At 38.1% G+C, this 19586-nt stretch overlaps 1 protein-coding gene across 5 annotated transcripts in view; it reads left to right on the top strand.

Annotated features, from left to right (window-relative positions):
• Positions 1-2570: 2570 nt before the first annotated feature.
• Positions 2571-19586, top strand: part of LOC127367989 (uncharacterized) — a 30914-nt gene continuing 13898 nt past the window's right edge. For 2 of the 5 annotated variants that reach the window (XM_051408356.1, XM_051408353.1), the window contains exon 1: positions 2584-2680. In XM_051408356.1, the coding sequence (XP_051264316.1) occupies positions 2620-2680 (61 nt within the window). In that variant the 5' untranslated portion in view covers positions 2584-2619. Of the gene's footprint in view, positions 2681-6324; positions 6377-6650; positions 6987-19586 lie in introns of those variants that run through there. The other 3 variants (XM_051408351.1, XM_051408354.1, XM_051408352.1) reach the window with 3 other exon arrangements.

Below are 19586 nucleotides of genomic sequence, written 5' to 3'. Positions count from 1 at the left end.
TCATATTTGTTGGGCTGTGTATGAGTTTTGCTTGAAGCATATTCAACCTAATGGAGTCATTAAATGTTTTTTCTTTATTATATCTGGTAACATTATAACCTATAAATAAATAAATCAATCAATTCAATTTATTGTGCTCCAAGGGGGAAATTAATGTCCACATCACTGCACCTGCAGGCAACACCATACACTCAACAAAGAATCCACAATTAACAAATCTACAGAAAAAACAAAACAAAAACAAAAACAAACAAACAAACAAACAAACCAACAATCAAATAAATAATACATGACAGGCGTTCGGATGAAGGCAGTTAGAAGGCGTGTCTCCTCGCCACCAGTTTAAACAGTCCTCTGCTGAGACCTGGCCGGGTAATACCCACACGCTAGTGGATCAGACCCAAACGGAGAGCTGGTCCAGTAGCACCTATACAGAGATAACTCGGGATCTAACAATATGGAATGAAACTTGAATATATTGAATGCATTCAGATGCTGCAGGGACTTTATGAACTGAAGGAGAAGCTTTTTATACAATATAAAGCAGTTATGGACAGCATATACTGAAAGAATCACCCACATTCATTCATAGATCAGCGACTGATTTACTGACTTTCCTGCTTTAACCACATTAAACCTTATGCTGCTTCCTATGCATTGTGTTTGAACATACAGCTACAGTACAGTAACAGCGTGAATATTGGCACACACTCACCAGGATGTTAATTATCTCTTCATTAGTTAGGATTGCTTTTTTACAGATACCGTGCAGGCTCACTCAGTCCCACACTTCTTGCAGTAACGTCCTTATGGAATAATATTAGGCTGGTATCGAAAACACAAGATGGCGCAGTGCCTTGATCACGTAAAATTTCATTCCATATATTCAGACTTTCATTCCATATATTCAAGTATCAGGAAATTATTATATATTACTATATTTAAATAAATGTGGAAGGAAACTTTTATAACTGTACATATTTCATGTCTATGTTTTTGAACTTATTCTGTGTTTGTACATTGAGAGCAAACGTAACACCAAACCAGTCAAATTCCTTGTATTTGTGCACATACCTGACCAAGAAAAGAGATTCAGATTCAGATTCAGATTCAGATACCAGTTTGTGGCAGCAATGCACTGATTCTTTGTTTGCCAACGACCAGGAGGAGGAGAAGGAGGAGGAGAAGCACAGAGGGGATGCGCAGCCCACTAAAGAGATTTGGGACCTGTGGAGACGTCTACACCAGTGTGGATCAACAGAAAGCCAGTTAGCGAGACGACGGTGCCAGCCAGCCAGCAGAAAGGTTCAGAGTGTTAAGACGCCACACAGGGGCAGAGTGAGTAGCTCTGTCTGTCTGTGTGAGAACCTTTGGGGTACTCTGGAACACTCTGGCCCGAGAGACCTGAAGTTAATGGTTGTACAGTACTGAACTCCTGCCCATAATATTTGGACCTTCAGTCTCCTCTGATTCTAGTATTGGACATTGTAGTTCCCCTGTTCTCTTCCCTTTTTCTGGTTATATATTTGTAATTCTTTTAGCCAGTGTTTTGACCTGAAATGCATGAAGGACTCATTTTAAAGTATTGTGCTTTTAAGTATTCTACTCTGCTTTTAATTAGGAGTTATATTTGAGCCCATAGAAGTTGCTGTATGTCCTTGCTGAAGTAACACAATAAAGTGCTCCTGTACTCTCCTGCTAATAACGTTTGTGACTCTGTGGTTATACACAGTATTACTCACCAACTGACTGTGGACTGTCTGTTCCTGTGAGCCTTGTGTGTTTCTGATGTGTGTGTGTGGTCATCATTAGAGGGTTGAACCACCAGAGCTCTGCTGCTGTTGTTAACCACATTCTCATCAAATAACTTCCCCTCCTCCTTCAGTTCTCAGAAAAAAAATAACTGCAAAGACAGAACAAGGAACCAACATGTGTCAGACCACTAAAACATCATCTTATCTGTGTCCTTGCAGCTGCTACAGTATCACCATATTGCACCATGGACATCAAGAGTCAAACTCTGGTGGACGAGGAGTTTGACTCTTCACCTGTCTGTTCATGTGTGCTGTTAAACATCACCATGACGCCTGTCTGTTTGCTAATAAACACTATCTAAATAAAACAAGATGCATCATTGCAAACATTTATCTTAACTAACAATCTTCACACATTAAACTTCCTCTTCTTCTTCTTCTTCTTCTTCTTCTTCTTCTTCTTCTCAGGAGGTGAAACACGTCATTGTCACAAATACACCGTGGGACTGGACACAGTGTGAACTTGAGACTCAGTATGAGTCTTAATATAGTTTGTTTGTTACAGCGTTAGATTGGCTCAGTGAATGAAGAAATATATTTCTTTATTTATTTCCTCTGAGAGAAAACTACATTAACAAAATGTAACAGTTAAAACTGCAACACAGTTTTTGGCTGTTAAAACATGTAAAAAATTCAGAGACAAAAATCTAAATCAGACCAAAAGTCACTATGAGGAAGTGACATCATACTAACCACAGGAAGTAGATGCAGCGTCTCTCTACTGAAGCACTACTTTATAAACTCATACAGTTATGAGCATGAGAACAAGAGATAGAAGAAGGAGAGAGAGAGACAGAGAATCACGATGGTTGAGTTCAAATGGATTCAAATGTCTTTATTTCTGATAGCGCTGCTTCACTTTACAGGTAAGAACACATATATCACATATATTAAAACTATCTTTATCAATATTGTTAAATGTTAGATGTTCAGTGCTTCAGGAAACACAGTAACACTGTTTGAACAGATCAAAAACACCAACTCTAAATCAGACAGACTGAATGTTACAGCGAACTGTTCTCTGGTTATAAAGAATCTGACTGGGGGACTGCTCAGAGAGGAATGTAGAAAACCCCCGATACTGTCCCTGCATATTAGCTGCTCCGTCTGTGGAGTTGCCCACACATGTGCCAATATCGATATTAAGCTCCTGTAGCACCTTTTTCAGGAGCTCTGCAAAATGCTGCCCTGTAGATGACTCACACTCCACCATAGCAATCAGTCTTTCATGAATGACATCTGTTACATATCTGAAGATGATAGAGCACTGGTCTTTGCTGCTGATATCTTGTGTGGTGTCAATTTGGACTGAAAACATGCCAGCTTGTCTTACTTCTTCAGCTATAGTCGCCTTTATCAGTTGGCTGATGACATCCACAACTTTATTGAATGTGTCTTTTGACAGCAGTGTAACTAGAGACCCTCTACCTTTTGCACCAGTTTCATGCTGCTTTCTGCTGTTTTCTATGCAAGTGTTTACATGCTGTTGTAGGCAAATGTCATATCTACTCAAGAGTAGAATCAACTCTAGGATGTTGCCATGATTAACAGCAATGTTTTCTAAGCTGTAACCTGCCTCCTCATCTCCCCTGTAGCTAAAGCCACATTTGCCGATAACTTTAATAACATCCACAATGCACTCCATCACCTGACGTTTCTGTCTCACTTGGTCAGCACGCAATGACATTTGGTTGCCAGTCAACAGGCTTTTCACATCTGCCTTTTGTACATTCAGAAAGTAAGCATCTGCACTATCTCTGTGTGTCTTACTTTTTTCGTGTTCCACTATTCTTTGGTGAATGTGTTTCCAGCCGTTCATGCCTCTCTTTATGAAAGGGCCATCACTAACCAGAGGTGCAAATGCTAGACAAACAGAGCAGTACAGAGACTGATTTTTTTCACAGTAAGTCAGCCACTTGCGGTTGGTTCCATCTTTGCTATTGAAAACTTTTGGTATAGCAATATTAGGGGTTTGATGAGGATGATAAGAAAAAAACATATGTATATCCTGTGACTGAGGGCGAGCAAAGTAGTCAAAACTATCACCAGACTCATCTTCATCTGTCTCATTCCTATCTTGTGGTTCAGGGTTTTTCTGCTGAGCTGCTGCCTCTGTAATCAGTCCCTGAGTAGACTCTGCTCTCCCTTTCACACTTCCTCCAGTTTCCCTAGACTTGCCTGCACCTGTATCACATAAAAACCAATAATCTGTAAGGCTTTAGCATATTTGACATGGAAAACATGTTTTGACTGAACCAATTAAGATTTTGTTCAATGGCAAAATAGGCAGGCTTATTCCATATTACTTTACTATTACTAATGATAAAAAGTATAACGGGCCACTACTATCATTTGGGCATAGAAAGTGGTTTTATTGGAACTGATGCTTGCTTGTTCACACACTAGCTCACCTGTTTCTTCCTCACCACTGGCTCCTGGCTCTGCCTCTGACACTAAATCATAAAAATGGTCATAAATCTCAACACAAATCTCCCCTTTTTCAAGTCAAAAATTCAAGTCAGTTTCATTATTGTAGAGCTGAATCATCTATCATCATCAATTATCTCAGGGCATTTATCATATAGAGCAGGTCTACACCATACTCTTCATTATATTAATTCTAATGATATTCACTTAATGAGCAATCCTACCTGCACACTCTGGACCTGTGGGCTCATGGCTGGTGCTTGGTGATGCATCTTGCATCTGAGGGGCTACAAGACAAAGTTTGTGGCCAGTTATGTGGCGTCGCATCATACTATTATTCAAATTATGTAACGTTAGGTTAGACAGGCTATATGTTATTAATTAATAATTAACTTGAAGTTGCATTTTGTTCAACATCTTGTCTTACCCGTTTCATCATCTTCATTGGTCGTTTGAGACCGCGAACACGTTTTATTGAAAAAGCTGCCGATTTTTGCACATTTTGGTGCATCTGTCTCCAGTGCGTTTCTCTTTTTAATTCTCGCTTTTTCTGCGCCACCCTTGCTCTTTTTATTTTCCATTTTGCAAACACCCTTGCACCACTGACAGTGTGCGGTGTGCACGGACGTGTTACGTCAGGCTGCGTCTGCAAAAATAGAAAAAGAAAAGAGCTGCAAGTGGAGACAGCCTACATGTGATACCCACTCAGTGCCATGACTGAACACCGGCCCAAAATAAATAAATACATAAAAATAATATCGGCCCTCGCGGCCCAAAAGTCAGACCGGCCCACCGGGAATTGTCCCGGTCCTCCCGATTAGCCACTCCGGGCCTGACCAAGATCAAGATGCAAACATCTGGAATGAGGAGAGAGAGAGGTCAGAGGACATCCGGTGGTCCAGCACAGAGGAACCTGAGTAAAAAGAGAGAGATAAAAAAGAGAAAATAGGCAGAGAAAGAAAGAGAGTGAGAGGGAGGCACACAGCTTGGATGGTCATGTGATCGTGAGATAACAAACAAACAGAGGATTAGCAAAATCTAGCGGTTTTCTGGTGAAGATTACAGTGTAGCTCTGCTGCTGTTGTTAACCACTTTCTCATCAAACACTTCTCCTTTACCTCTAAGAAACTGCAAAGAAACAATGAGGAACAAACAGATCTCAGACCACTAAAACATCATCTTATCTGTGTCCTTGCAGCTGCTACAGTATCACCATATTGCACCATGGACATCAAGAGTCAAACTCTGGTGGACGAGGAGTTTGACTCTTCACCTGTCTGTTCATGTGTGCTGTTAAACATCATCATGACTCCTGTCTGTTTTCTGTTGAAGAGTACAGCGCCACATGTGGCTGTAATCCTCTTCCGCTTTCTGATAAACACTAAAGACAGGTGCATTATTGCAAACATTTATCTCAACTATCTTCACACGTTCAACTTCCTCTTCTTCTAGAAACACGCCATTATCACAAATACACAGTGGGAGTGGACACAGTGTGAACTTGGGCCTCGATATGACTCTTAATACATGTTTGTTACAGCACCTGTGAAAATACTCCACTACAAGTAAAAGTCTTGCACTAAGTGTTGGGTTGTAGTTAAAGATGTTTTAGTGTTCACTGTTATTTTTGTATCACCTGTTAATGTTTGACATTCAGTAGTTTTAACATCTATATCTCTGTTCAGGATCTTTTGATGTTCTGGTATGAAAGTACTTAAAGCAAACTAAGAGGAAGTGGGACAACGCTCATCTTGACTGAGTCACTTTTCAGAGTTGAATTAAACAGCTGAATGAGAGGAAACTGTGGAAACCCAAAAGGGTTCAATTTCCACTGCTGTTCATTCCAGATACTTCAGGTCAGCTCATGTCAGCCATCAGTGAAGGAGGAAGGTAAACACTGATGGTCTGCCTCCATTAAAAGCAACAACTGACGTATGTGAGAAAATAAGGATGGTATAGTCACTATGAGGAAGTGACATTTTACTGATTAGAGGAAGTATATTCAACATTTATCTTTAAGGAGCTCTAGTTTAGAGACTTACAAGTACAAGAAGCAGAGAGACAGAGAGGCACGATGGTTAAATTCAGATGGATTAAAATGTCTTTATTTCTGATGCTGGTGCTTCACTTTACTGGTAAGGATACATATAACATGTATATGAAGAACAGAAATATTCATTTTATTAATATAATTAATGTTATTGTATGACTTCTACTTCATTTAAGAAAGACAGACAAGTAGTCTGTTAGTTTTCCAGCAAGGTGAATGGTGAGTTTACTGAACTCTTGTAAACCAAGGATGAGGCACATATACAAACTTTTGTTGGATCTAAAATGATCCTCAAACTGACATTAATAGTCATATTTTTATTTCTCTTTATTCTTTATATTTCTCTCTCATCTTCTCAGCAGCAGCAACCGGACAGCTTAATCACTCCTCCACTGTCAGAGCTGGAGATGACGTCACTTTGTCTTGTGAAAATGTGATAAAGGATCAGAATAACTGTGGCAGTACAACATGGATCTCTAGTGGTTCAAGAAGCACAGCAACAGTAGAGCTGGTTACACTTGGACAGATTGGTAAAAACACCAACTCTAAATCAGACAGACTGAGTGTTACAGCGAACTGTTCTCTGGTTATAAAGAAGGTCACAGTCGAGGATGCTGGTCGTTACACCTGCAGACAGTTTATATCAGGACAACAACAAGATCCAGACTCTCAGGTTTATCTGTCTGTTATTAGCAGTGAGTATTTACATCATAATGTTTTCAGCTCAAACTGTCTTGTAACAACAAAATACTGAAACATTACAATAACTATGATTTTAGTGATGAAGTTCATTTTACTCTTGTTGTCTTTCTCTCACAATATCTCCATCTTCACCAGTGACTGAACATAAGGACACTGATAAGGTGACATTAAGCTGCTCTGTGTCGCCATATGAACGATGTAAACACACAGTGAAGTGGCTGAATGAGGGTCAAGATCTGGATAAAGATAACCAAGAAGTGAAAACATCACAGTCTCCCTGCAATGCATCTCTGTACTTTCTGTCTTCTCATTACATTTACACATCAAACTCTAACTCATTGAAGTGTGCGGTGACTGATGGTAACAAAGAGCAGCAGTTTCCCTTCAGACTTCAGCCCTCAGCTGAGAAACCAGGTGAGAATATGTTGAGCTGTTTAAAGTTACTTCAAACTGATGTCAATAATTAACTCAAATATTTGTTCATTTTATGGTTTTAAAGTTTGAATATTACATCACAACAATTCAACTTCCTCTAGTTAAGTGCTGTTGGATAGTATTTCAGTTTTGTACTGAACAGTTTGTTGAGTTGTGTTTATCTGTTCAGGTGAGGACAAAACAACAACAACAAAACCAACAACAACAACAACAGATAATGCTTTAACAGAACGAAAAGGTAATGACTCTTTTTTATTTGATCTGTCTCGGTTTATCTCTCTCTCTCTCTCTCACACACACACACACAGAGATACACACACACACACACTCTGTGTGTTTCTTTGCTTTCCTAATACTTTCTTCCTTTTCCTTTCTTCCTTTGGTGGTGGGGATTGATTAGATAGTGCTGTTGTTGTAGTTCAGGGTTGTTTTCAGTACAGTAGTGGTGATGGCCACTCGGGCCAGAGAGGTGGAAGGTGGAGGTGAGCCCTCAGGTGAGAAACCAGGTGAGAATATGTTGAGCTGTTTAAAGTTACTTCAAACTGATGTGAATAATTAACTAAAATATTTGTTCATTTTATGGTTTTAAAGTTTGAATATTACATCATACGAACAGGCAGCCTATCAAAACTTGGGTTGCAGTATTATTTTCTAATATTTTCAGTATATCCTCCTTTTATTAAGATGAGGTTTTGGGAAATGTTTGAAATTGAAGTCAGTCTCCTGAGGGGTATTGCACAAAAGCAGAATAAAGAAATCCAGGATAATGCACGTTTGCCGAGCCAGGATTAAAAGGTGTTAAGCCAGGTGTAGATAGTCGGGATAAGTGCATGTTCACGGCATACTGAAATAGACCTCGCGATCGCTCACAGAATCACCGATGGGTAAGAGTCGCTCCTGATGGAGTTCTATGAAGAGGTGAAAGATATCATAAGAAAAAAAGGCAATACCAATGCCATAATTAAAGAAAGAGAGAAAGCCTGGCAGACAATAGCGAGCCGGCTTAATGCTTAAGTAGTCCAAAACTGTACAATTAATAAACAGTGCTCCACTGGAACTGTCATAATTTGGCTTCAATTAAAGGACTAAAGGAGTAACTTTAAGTCCACTAATCAACTGTTGTACACTTTGCTTTAAATGTGGCAAGTACAGGTGCATGTTACTTAAATGTAGAGTATGATTAAGTGCCAACAATTATCCACAATGTGTGTCATTTAATCTATTTTTATCTGTTTTATCTTTCTATCCTTCATAAAGAACAAACTTGTCTGGCCATAAAAGGACCTGGCAGCAAGTTAAAGTTAACTACAAGAACATTTTGCAGGCTGGAAAGTGACTATAAAGTAGATAACAGTGAACAAATGAGGTGAATAGATTAGGTGTTTGCTGACATGTTGAATGTCTGTATGATTGTAGCTGTTAAAAAAAAGCCCATAGAACTGGCACAGGGGGCGGCCCACCAAGCCAGGATATGTACGGAAAATGGTTCCTTTATTGAGGTTCTCTGCATCCCCAACAGAATAAAGGAAGCTCCCACTTGCAAAACATCTCACTGTAACACAGACCATCTGTGGTACAGTGAGAACATGGCTTCCTGCCGTCTGGTGCTGTATTTTTGGACCCAGCAGCCTACATAAATATCTTAGTCCATCACCTGAGAATCTGTATCTCTCAATGAGATAGTCCTCTCCAACGGCCAATGGGTCTGACCTGTCCCAGAAGACTCTTTCATGACTAAATGCTCGTCTGAGGATTAGGGCTTCCTCATCCAGCACATCCTCCAAAAACGGCCAAGCCATTATGAAGAGGGAACAGGTGTGAATTTTATATATATATATATATATATATATATATAGTGTATATAGTCTAAATGCATGCTGTTTAGGAAATTAATCTTTGTATATATGGAATGAAGCTTTGAATATTTGGAATGAAGCTTGGATATACTGATAGAAATGTGAGAATACTGAATGAAATTCAAAACCTAGTTGTATCCTTTTCATCAAAGTGATGAAAAGCCTTCTGAATTAGCTGGTTTTACAAAATGGCATCAGTTGAAATATTACAATACTTTCTGGAACTGGAAAACTTTTTTGCTTTTTCTGTCAGGATTTAGCCTGAGGCCTGTTGTAGTTGGCCTGCCACGATTAAAAGAACTTCTTCATCAGGAGAACGGTATTGGGCACGGGTACAATGGGAAGGATTTTGGCCCGTACAAGCACTTGCCAATGAGTTAATAATGTCCTCATTGCTCAGTATTGCTGCCACAAGGTTCCTGACTGACTCATTCTCACTTCTACAAGATGGCAGCAGTGCCTTGATGACCAGTCAAGTTTCATTCCATATATTCAAAGATTCATTCCATATATTCAAAGATTCATTCAATATATTAAATGTTTCCTTCCATATATTCAAAGATTCATTCTATATATTCAAAGATTAATTTCCTAAACGACATGCCATAATATATATACTATATTGCCCTTGTCACAGATTCCATTGAAAACACCTTTGCAACTTCATCAGCTGTGTTTTGTAATCTCAATTACTGCAATAAAACAAATATTTATGCAATTTGACAAGCAGTCTTCATTAGCATAGCAATATAACACTTGCCCTGAGTAATAATACTACCACTTGAATCAATATAAAAAGACTGTTGCAATTACAAACAGCCAACAGATTTAAATGAAAGTTTAAATCACGAACACAAGTCGTTCCTTTTATGCACGGGCATTTATTTGCACATCGGTGGTCAGTCATGCCGTGAGAACTATATAAATTAAAATAAACAAATCACAATTGAGTTTCATATCATACAAAGCATTTCAAAATAGAATAACATCAAAGGAATATTTCACAAACATTACAAATACCGTATATAATGTACTCGATTTGCTTACAACATGCATTGTTACGTTAATTGAAACAGGTAATATTAAGTCATCACGTTACTCCGTGAGCATCTTAAACATGTGTAAACATAATGTAAACATCACTCTGCATACCTCATTGGCCGCGTTAACTCAAGGGGAGTAAGAAAGGAAACTTCAAACGTCGAGTCTCATCCAAATCTCCGTAGCATTAATAAGTATCTTCATAACGTCATCTTCTAATTAACATTCCAGGTGCTCTGTTACTCGTGTGCTGTGTAGAGTCTAAATAATGACCCGCCCCTCTACAACATAACATTAGTTCCGCTATTAAATACACATATCTCTCTGTGTGTATGTGCATGCTCTTAAAATACACTGCTAACAGAAATATGATCCCTTAAAACGTAAATTATTTTAATTGTTGACTCAAAAGTATAAAATGAACTTAAACTGTATAACTGTCTCTGACGGCAGCTACAATATATGTAATATTTTAATGCAGAATAATTAAAATGATGCAACATACTTAGAAAGACCATGGACATGCTGTAAAACACATTAATTCCTCACAGGATTGACGGTGGAAATACAGGTGAATCACTAGGATTAATCTTAGCCTGGCTGTTAGCCTGGTCTGCAGCAGGCTAACTGCAGAGAATAAATCACCATAGTAACTTAGCCGGGTTAAGTTTGAGCTGCTTTCATGCAACCGACTTGAGGCTAAATTAAGCCAGGATAACCAACATATCCCGGCTTAATCCCTTATCCTGGTTTTGTACAATACCCCTCAGGTGCAGGAGCCCGGATTTGAAACAAGTTTTGATGTTGATGCATCTGATTTATCAAAGAGTGAACTTTAGATCCTGACAGACACATTGTGTCACTGTTTAACTGTGTTTCATTAGTAAAGGGTTGAATGTTTTCAGAAGTGCTACACAGTGGCTGTGTGATGACTTTGTATATTTTGTCAAACTAGTTGCAGACTGTTTCACTGGATGCAAGTTCTGTACTAACAGTAACAGTTTGATTTGGTTAAAAACTATCAGATGAATCTTTAAACACTTTTGTTAAACATGGTAAACAAGGTATTTTCTCACTGAACAGTTTATTGGGTTGTGCTATTTTATTCATGCAGGTGGCACAAAAACAACAACTGTATCAACAACAACAACTGGAAACAGCTCAACATCAGGTACAACAGCAGTCAGTGATACTTCAACCAAACAAGGTAGGAACTCAAATATTGTATCTGTCTTTCGTTAAAATCTCTCTCTTCCTGTCAGTCTCCTTCACTCCACATATTTAACTCATTTATTTTATGTTATTGTTGTATTTGTATTTTGGTGGTGATACAAAAAAGAAGACAGGTTGTTAATTAACTCACTTTCTGGAAAGACAATAATCTCCTTTCATCGTGGTATGAAACAAAAATATAGGGTGATCGAAAAAATTATTGATATATTTTGAGGAAGTCGATGAAACTATGTGTAATGCTGGAGGACAAGTCTTGTTCCGAAATGAAATACATGGACACTTGTAATGAGATCTGGTTTGGTTTTCTTCTTTTAAAATTATGAAATCTGTTTTTCAGAAAAGAATAAAGTTGCATTTTTGCCATTTAGAAACTGTAATGTAATTACTCTCTCTTCTCTTTTGAAGTGTAAAGTATGAATGTCAGAGCGACACTCTGCTCTGGGTTAAGATATTCTCTTGTTCAGTCAGTCAAACAGTGTTGCTGCTCACGTTTCCAACTATAGTCTGTTAAAATCTTCTTTATATTTGAATTGGATCAACTACCAAAGTACTGAGTAAATAACTGAGGAAAGCAAACGTTCGGAAAAATGATATTAAGGAAAATACTGTAAAGTGGAAACATGATGAGTTAGTTCTTTGCAACACAGGATAATAAATAACCAATAAGATGCTGTCCTCTGAGTTACATAAACTGAACAGAAGACAAAGCTGCAGCTGAAGATGTGTTTAATGTTATTCTTCTCTTTCCAGTTTGGTGGCAATGGTTCATCATTGTGTTTGTGAGTCTTGCAGCACTCTTAATAATCATTGTTGCTGTCATCAGATGGAAGAGAACTAAAGGTGAGAGCAACCACAGATTAAACTTTTATGAACAAGAAGTTTTGATCAACCAGGATTTTTATTGTGGAAACTAAAGTCGACTCTCTTTTGTCTCTTCAGGAAAAAAATCACAGACGGATAAAAACAATGTGAGTTGTATGGTTGAGGAATCAAATGTTTATACAGTTATGACGGAGTTGAATGAGCTCCTCTCTGACAGTGTCATCAAGTAGATTTTATTTTTTTTATGTTTCTCAGGTACAGAGCTTAAACCCTGCAGTGAATCCAGAAACCTGTCAGGACACGGTAAGATCCCAGACTACACCCAGTACAAAGTTACACTGCAAAATGTAGCTCTGTGAGACACACAGTGACAGAATGAGCAGAATACAATGAAGTCCACATGTTACTGAGCAGCCATGATGTTGTCTTCTCTGTGTAGGCTGATCCTGAAGATGGTGTTTCCTACGCCTCCATCAGCTTCACCAAGAAGACCAACAGTAAAGGCTGGGTAAGCTGTCTGTTTGGTTATAGTGATGATGGTAGTGAATGATAACACTTCTCAGGTAATAAAAACAGGAAAGATTCTTTATTTTACCATTAAAGCCCAGGTCTACATGGAAGGATTGTGAAGTCAGTGTCCAACACTTTGGTCCAGAACTAAATATCTCAACAACTACGGACCAGAGGTATTCAGGACATGTACAAACAAATCTCATTTATGTGGTGCTGGATATCATAATGTTGCCATATTCTGTATCATTTAATGCTGTGTAATTTATGTGTTGTGCTGTTTGTGTCTTGTTCTCCAGGTTCGGAGTAAAGGTGATGATGATGATGATGAAACAGTGACCTACGTCACTGTGAAAGCTCCCTCTTCTTCTGCTGGAGCCTCTGCTGATCCCAGCAACCTCTACGCCACTGTAAACAAACCAAACAAATAAGAGACCACAGTATAGTTACAGCTCATATCATCACACTTATTTTACATTGATAACTGATACTGATAAATGTTTGACTGTGTTTCTGTATTAGATGATCATTTTCAGGATTTATTGCTGTAATAAGCCTTTTTGTCCAGAAGGGGGAGTAGTAGGTTAACTAGTAGCACAATGTGAAAAGCAGAAGTAATAAACAGTGGAGAAAGAAGTATTTATCAGAATCAGATCAGAATCAGAACTTTATTGATCCTCTGGGGGGGAAATTAGTTTTGTTACAGTTATTCAAGGTGCTCAGACATTAAAGAAATAATAAAAAGAAGAAGAATGTTAAAATGGGTATTATATTACAATATCTAACAACAATGTATATAGAGAAAAGAAAAATAGATACAATCGGAGTCTGAACTGTACATTATAATACAATATATAAAATATACAAATATATGTTTGCTAATAGAAATATATGTCAGATCCTTTACTACAGTACTTAAGTAAAGTAAGTATTATCAGTCAAATCTACTTTAAATACCAAAAGTAAAAGTACTCATTATGCAGTAAAATGGTCTCTGTCAGTGTTTTACTATTATATAAGATGTGTTTGGATTAATATTACTGCTGCATTAATGTGTATGTTGCATTTTACTGCTGTACATGTTTAAGGTTGAGCTCATTGTAACTACTTTATCTACTGTAGTGTAGTTTAATCTAAAGCAATACATCATATTCTGTGAAATCATCATATGTCTGTAGTGTTATTGTCCTTTAGGGACCAACTATCCACATTTTGGCTTTGTGACAATGTATTTTCCAGCTGATCCAAGAAGGTTTTTAAATAGTTTGTTCAGGTTAAGACACATAAAGACACTTCATCCTTCAGTTTATCAGAAACATTCAACATCACCAAATCTGGAGATACATGGTATTCACTGGACAGGAAGGGTATGAGAAAATGTAATCTGAAAGGTAACTAGTAACTAAAGCTGTCAGACAAATTTAATGGAGTAAAAGTATAAAGTGTCATAAATGGAATTTGTACTTAAGTACAGAACTTGAGCAAATACACTTGGTAACATTTCACCGCTGGTAATAACACATTATATGACTGCTTGAAATGTAAATAAACATTATTCTGCTACATTTTGCTTCATGAATTTGATGTCAGGGAATAAGTGTTGTGTAAGATGTATTTATGTAATAGTCACTTGTCATTGTTTAATTGCAATAATTTAAACATCCATGTTATTGTCTAACTTCCTTTAATTGGCTTTTAACAAAATAATTTAATCTCTACTTTAAGATTAACAGATCAGTTTCAAAGCAGCAGCTTGATCTTAGTTGTATGTCTCTGTTTAAGAAGAACTCATTTAAATGAACACACATTTATCATTTTTGTTAACATGTTTGTTACGAGTCCAATGTGTGTTTTATTTGCTTTGAGTCTTAAAGCTATAATATGTAACAATTTAAGCATTAAAATGTCTAAAAAAACCTAGACCTATGTTATATATTTTGATGAGTTGTTTCCTTACATTATCCCAAATGTTTCCAACAAAGTTCAAATCCAGACAATTACATTAATTTTATTCTGGTAACTGTACATTTCACCAGTTGTCTGTCACTGGTGTCATATTCCCCTTTGTCAGCATTGGTGTTGTCTGCCAGAAGATGTCATAAATTGACTTTTTATCTAGTTTTAAACCACATTTTTATGAAACACTTTTTATACCTTGGCTATTTTTAACTGTATATTTCAACTGTGAAGGACTTTAATCACTGGAAGTTTGGCTCTTAAGTTATCAGAGAAACAAGCTGAACTAATGTTAGCAATGTTTTAAGGTGAGAACTTTTTAACTGCTTTAAGTGTTTTCACTGTGTCGCTTTAAATGTTTTCACTGTGTCGTACAACTAGGAGTAACTCAGTAACTCAGTAAGTCAGTAACACAGATAATACCTTCCCATGTATGTTACCTTTACTGTTACCAAGCAAAGACTGACTTTACCAAGGCAGCCCCTTAAAACCAGTAGCCCCTCCCACTAGGCTTCATATTTTCATCAGGAAATACAATTAACACCTTTCCAGTCTCTAAACACAATATATATGTGATAACAAGAAGGTCATAGAATAAGTTATACTGTTTAGTTCACAGGAAAAGCCACCACCCACATATATTATTTAATATTATTTATTTAATTGCATTACACCAGTTCAACATTATTTACAGAGACCCAACAGTACCACCATGAGCAAGACCTTGGCGACGGGGGCAAGGGAAAACTGCCTGTTAAAAGGCAGAAACCTAGGACAGATCCTTCGGCTCTAGGTGGGTGGTTGTCTGTCACGACCAGTTGGGGTGAGAGAGAGACAGAGAAATAGAGAGAGAGAGAGAGAGAGACAGAGAGAGAGAGAGAGAGAGAGACAGACAGACAGACAGACAGACAGACAGACAGACAACAGCCCACTGTGTTGGCCCCTGTTTGGCCAACCAACTCCTAATGTGAGACAGCAGCACAACTCTGCAGCGCTCTTCCATCAGTGATGGTCAGTTACACATGAATGTATGGATGAAACTGTGAAGGAAAGAAAGACAATGCCAAGGTTTATTTACGATTTAGTGAGAACAGAAAGGAGCTGAGGGAAATTAATGGCGTGTGTGTGTGTGTGTGTGTGTGTGTGTGTGTGTGTGTGTGTGTGTGTGTGTGTGTGTAGTTTGTTTCAGAGACTTAAATAGTAATACCAATACCAAACTGTCTTTTTTTAATCAGATGGATTAAAATGTCTGTATTTCTGATGCTGGTGCTTCATTTTACAGGTAATGATACATATAACATGTATATGAAGAACAGAAACATTAATTTTATTAACATAATTAATGTTACTTTTTGACCTAACCTTTGGAACCTTTATTTAAGAAAGACAGCTTTAGTTTTCCATCAAGGTGAATGGTGAGTTTAGTGAACTCTTGAAAACCATGAATGAGGTATTGTTGGTTGTTGTATGTTTATTATCCTCAAACACAACCACCACTCATCAGTGTTTATCCATTTGTTGCAACTAATCTCAGTGACCCCAGTGGTTATGAGAAGGACATGAGAGGGGATACCATCAACCTTGTTAGCAACTTGACCAAAATGCACATCCCTCTCTGCATCCCCCAGTAACACAGAGAGAGTGCAGGGGCAGAGGGGTTCTTTGGTTGAATATATGAGGCTAGTCTGTCGGACACGTTGATCTTTGAACTGATTAAGGTTTGTGTGAGTTAGAATCTATGGCCTCGACCATGACTGTGAAATATCAGTAGTGTAACTGTACTGTGTACTGATAAATCCATGGCGCTGTCCGTGGTGCTGAAGTAGCAGACTGATGTAATTGCACCTTTTTATCTCAGTCCTGCTCTTCTTTCAGTTTCGTCTTGGAGCTGTAATTTGGATTCCTAATGGCAGGCAGTATAGTGTGTTAAATGTGTGTTAAAAAGTGAAAAAATTTCACAAATCCTTTATTTTTTTGCCATAATTTTTATTTTAGAAGGTGGGCGGGAAGAATATAGAGGTGGAAGATACTATAGGAAGAGCAACTGAGTAGAGATCCCTCTCTCAGGACAGACAGACAGGAAACAGATGTTGTGTGTATAGAATAGACCAACAGTAAAATTACAGTATGGATAATCAGGATGATAAAGTTATAGTTAGATTGTAAGAATTCATGAAGAATGTGGATCTGGGAGGACACTGACTAACAAACTGACCTGAGTCACATGACCTCCTCTCCACCATGGAGAGCTGGAAAGAGGACAGACTATACAAACTCACAAGAGCAAAGCTCAAACACACACAGAAATAAACACACAGAGGGAGAGAGAGAGAACACAATAGAGGCTGAATCTCCTGGAGGACCAAGATCCAGATCCAAACATCTGGAACAAGTAGAGAGAGAGAGGTCAGAGGACAGCCGGTGGTACAGCACAGAGGAGCCTGAGTAAGCTAATCTGCTTGTGAGATAAGAAACAATCAGATGATTAGAGATATGCAGCAGTTTTCAGACAGTTTGCAGTGTTCTCATTCGACTATAAGTACAACTCTTAATAGATTCATTGACACTGACCCACCAGAAGCATCATGGTAACAGGTACAAGGCCTGAAGTAATCCACACGTGTTTCTGATGTTTATGTGGTCATCCTTAGAGGGTTTAGAGAGCTCTGCTGCTGTTGTTAACCACATTATCTTTCAGTTCTTAGAGGAAACAACTAAAAATATACAATCAGAAACCAACAGATGTCAGACCACTAAAACATCATCTTATCTGTGTCCTTGCAGCTGCTACAGTATCACCATATTGCACCATGGACATCAAGAGTCAAATTCTGGTGGACGAGGAGTTTGACTCTTCACCTGTCTGTTAATGTGTGCTGTTAAACATCATCATGACTCCTGTCTGTTTGCTAATAAACACTATCTGAATAAAACAAGATGCATCATTGCAAACATTTATCTTAACTAACAATCTTCACACATTAAACTTCCTCTTCTTCTTCTGCTTGTCAGGAGGTGAAACACGTCATTGTCACAAATACACCGTGGGACTGGACACAGTGTGAACTTGAGACTCAGTATGAGTCTTAATATAGTTTGTTTGTTACAGCGTTAGATTGGCTCAGTGAATGCAGAAATATATTCCTTTATTTATTTCCTCTGAGAGAAAACTACATTAACAAAATGTAACAGTAAAAACTGCATAAGAGTTTTTGGCTGTTTGAACATATAAAAAATTCAGAGACGAAAATCTAAATCAGACCAAAAGTCACTATGAGGAAGTGACATCATACTAACCACAGGAAGTAGATGCACCGTCTCTCTACTGAAGCACTACTTTATAAACTCACACAGTTATGAGCATGAGAACAAGAGATAGAAGAAGGAGAGAGAGAGACAGAGAATCACGATGGTTGAGTTCAAATGGATTCAAATGTCTTTATTTCTGATAACTTTAATAACATCCACAATGCGCTCCATCACCTGACATTTCTGTTTCACTTGGTCAGCACGCAATGACATTTGGTTGCCAGTCAACAGGCTTTTCACATCTGCCTTTTGTAAAAAGCATCTGCACTATCTCTGTGTGTCTTACTTTTTTCGTGTTCCACTATTCTTTGGTGAATGTGTTTCCAGTCGTTCATGCCTCTCTTTATGAAAGGGCCATCACTAACCAGAGGTGCAAATGCTAGACAAACAGAGCAGTACAGAGACTGATTTTTTTCACAGTAAGTCAGCCACTTGCGGTTGGTTCCATCTTTGCTATTGAAAACTTTTGGTATAGCAATATTAGGGGTTTGTTGAGGATGATAAGAAAAAAAATATGTATATCCTGTGACTGAGGGCGAGCAAAGTAGTCAAAACTATCACCAGACTCATCTTCATCTGTCTCATTCCTATCTTGTGGTTCAGGGTTTTCGCTGCTGAGCTGCTGCCTCTGTAATCAGTCCCTGAGTAGACTCTGCTCTCCTTTTCACACTTCCTCCAGTTTCCCTAGACCTGCCTGCACCTGCATCACATAAAAACCAATAATCTGTAAGGCCTTTAGCATATTTGACATGGAAAACATGTTTCGACTGAACCAATTAAGATTTTGTTCAATGGCAAAATTGGCAGGCTTATTCCATATTACTTTACTATTACTAATGATAAAAAGTATAACGGGCCACTACTATCATTTGGGCATAGAAAGTGGTTTTATTGGAACTGATGCTTGCTTGTTCACACACTAGCTCACCTGTTTCTTCCTCACCACTGGCTCCTGGCTCTGCCTCTGACACTAAATAATAAAAATGGTCATAAATCTCAACACAAATCTCCCCTTTTTCAAGTCAAAAATTCAAGTCAGTTTCATTATTGTAGAGCTGAATCATCTATCATCATCAATTATCTCAGGGCATTTATCATATAGAGCAGGTCTACACCATTCTCTTCATTATATTAATTCTAATAATATTCACTTAATGAGCAATCCTACCTGCACACTCTGGACCTGTGGGCTCATGGCTGGTGCTTGGTGATGCATCTTGCATCTGAGGGGCTACAAGACAAAGTTTGTGGCCAGTTATGTGGCGTCGCATCATACTATTATTTAAATTATGTAACGTTAGGTCCGACAGGCTATATGTTATTAATTAATAATTAACTTGAAGTTGCATTTTGTTCAACATCTTGTCTTACCCGTTTCATCATCTTCATTGGTCGTTTCAGACCGCGAGCACGTTTTATTGAAAAAGCTGC

The sequence above is a fragment of the Dicentrarchus labrax genome, unplaced genomic scaffold, assembly GCF_905237075.1.
Source record: "Dicentrarchus labrax unplaced genomic scaffold, dlabrax2021, whole genome shotgun sequence".
Lineage (NCBI taxonomy): Eukaryota > Metazoa > Chordata > Actinopteri > Moronidae > Dicentrarchus > Dicentrarchus labrax.
Note: the sequence above shows the minus strand (reverse complement) of the source record. Positions and strands in the feature narration are given on the sequence as shown.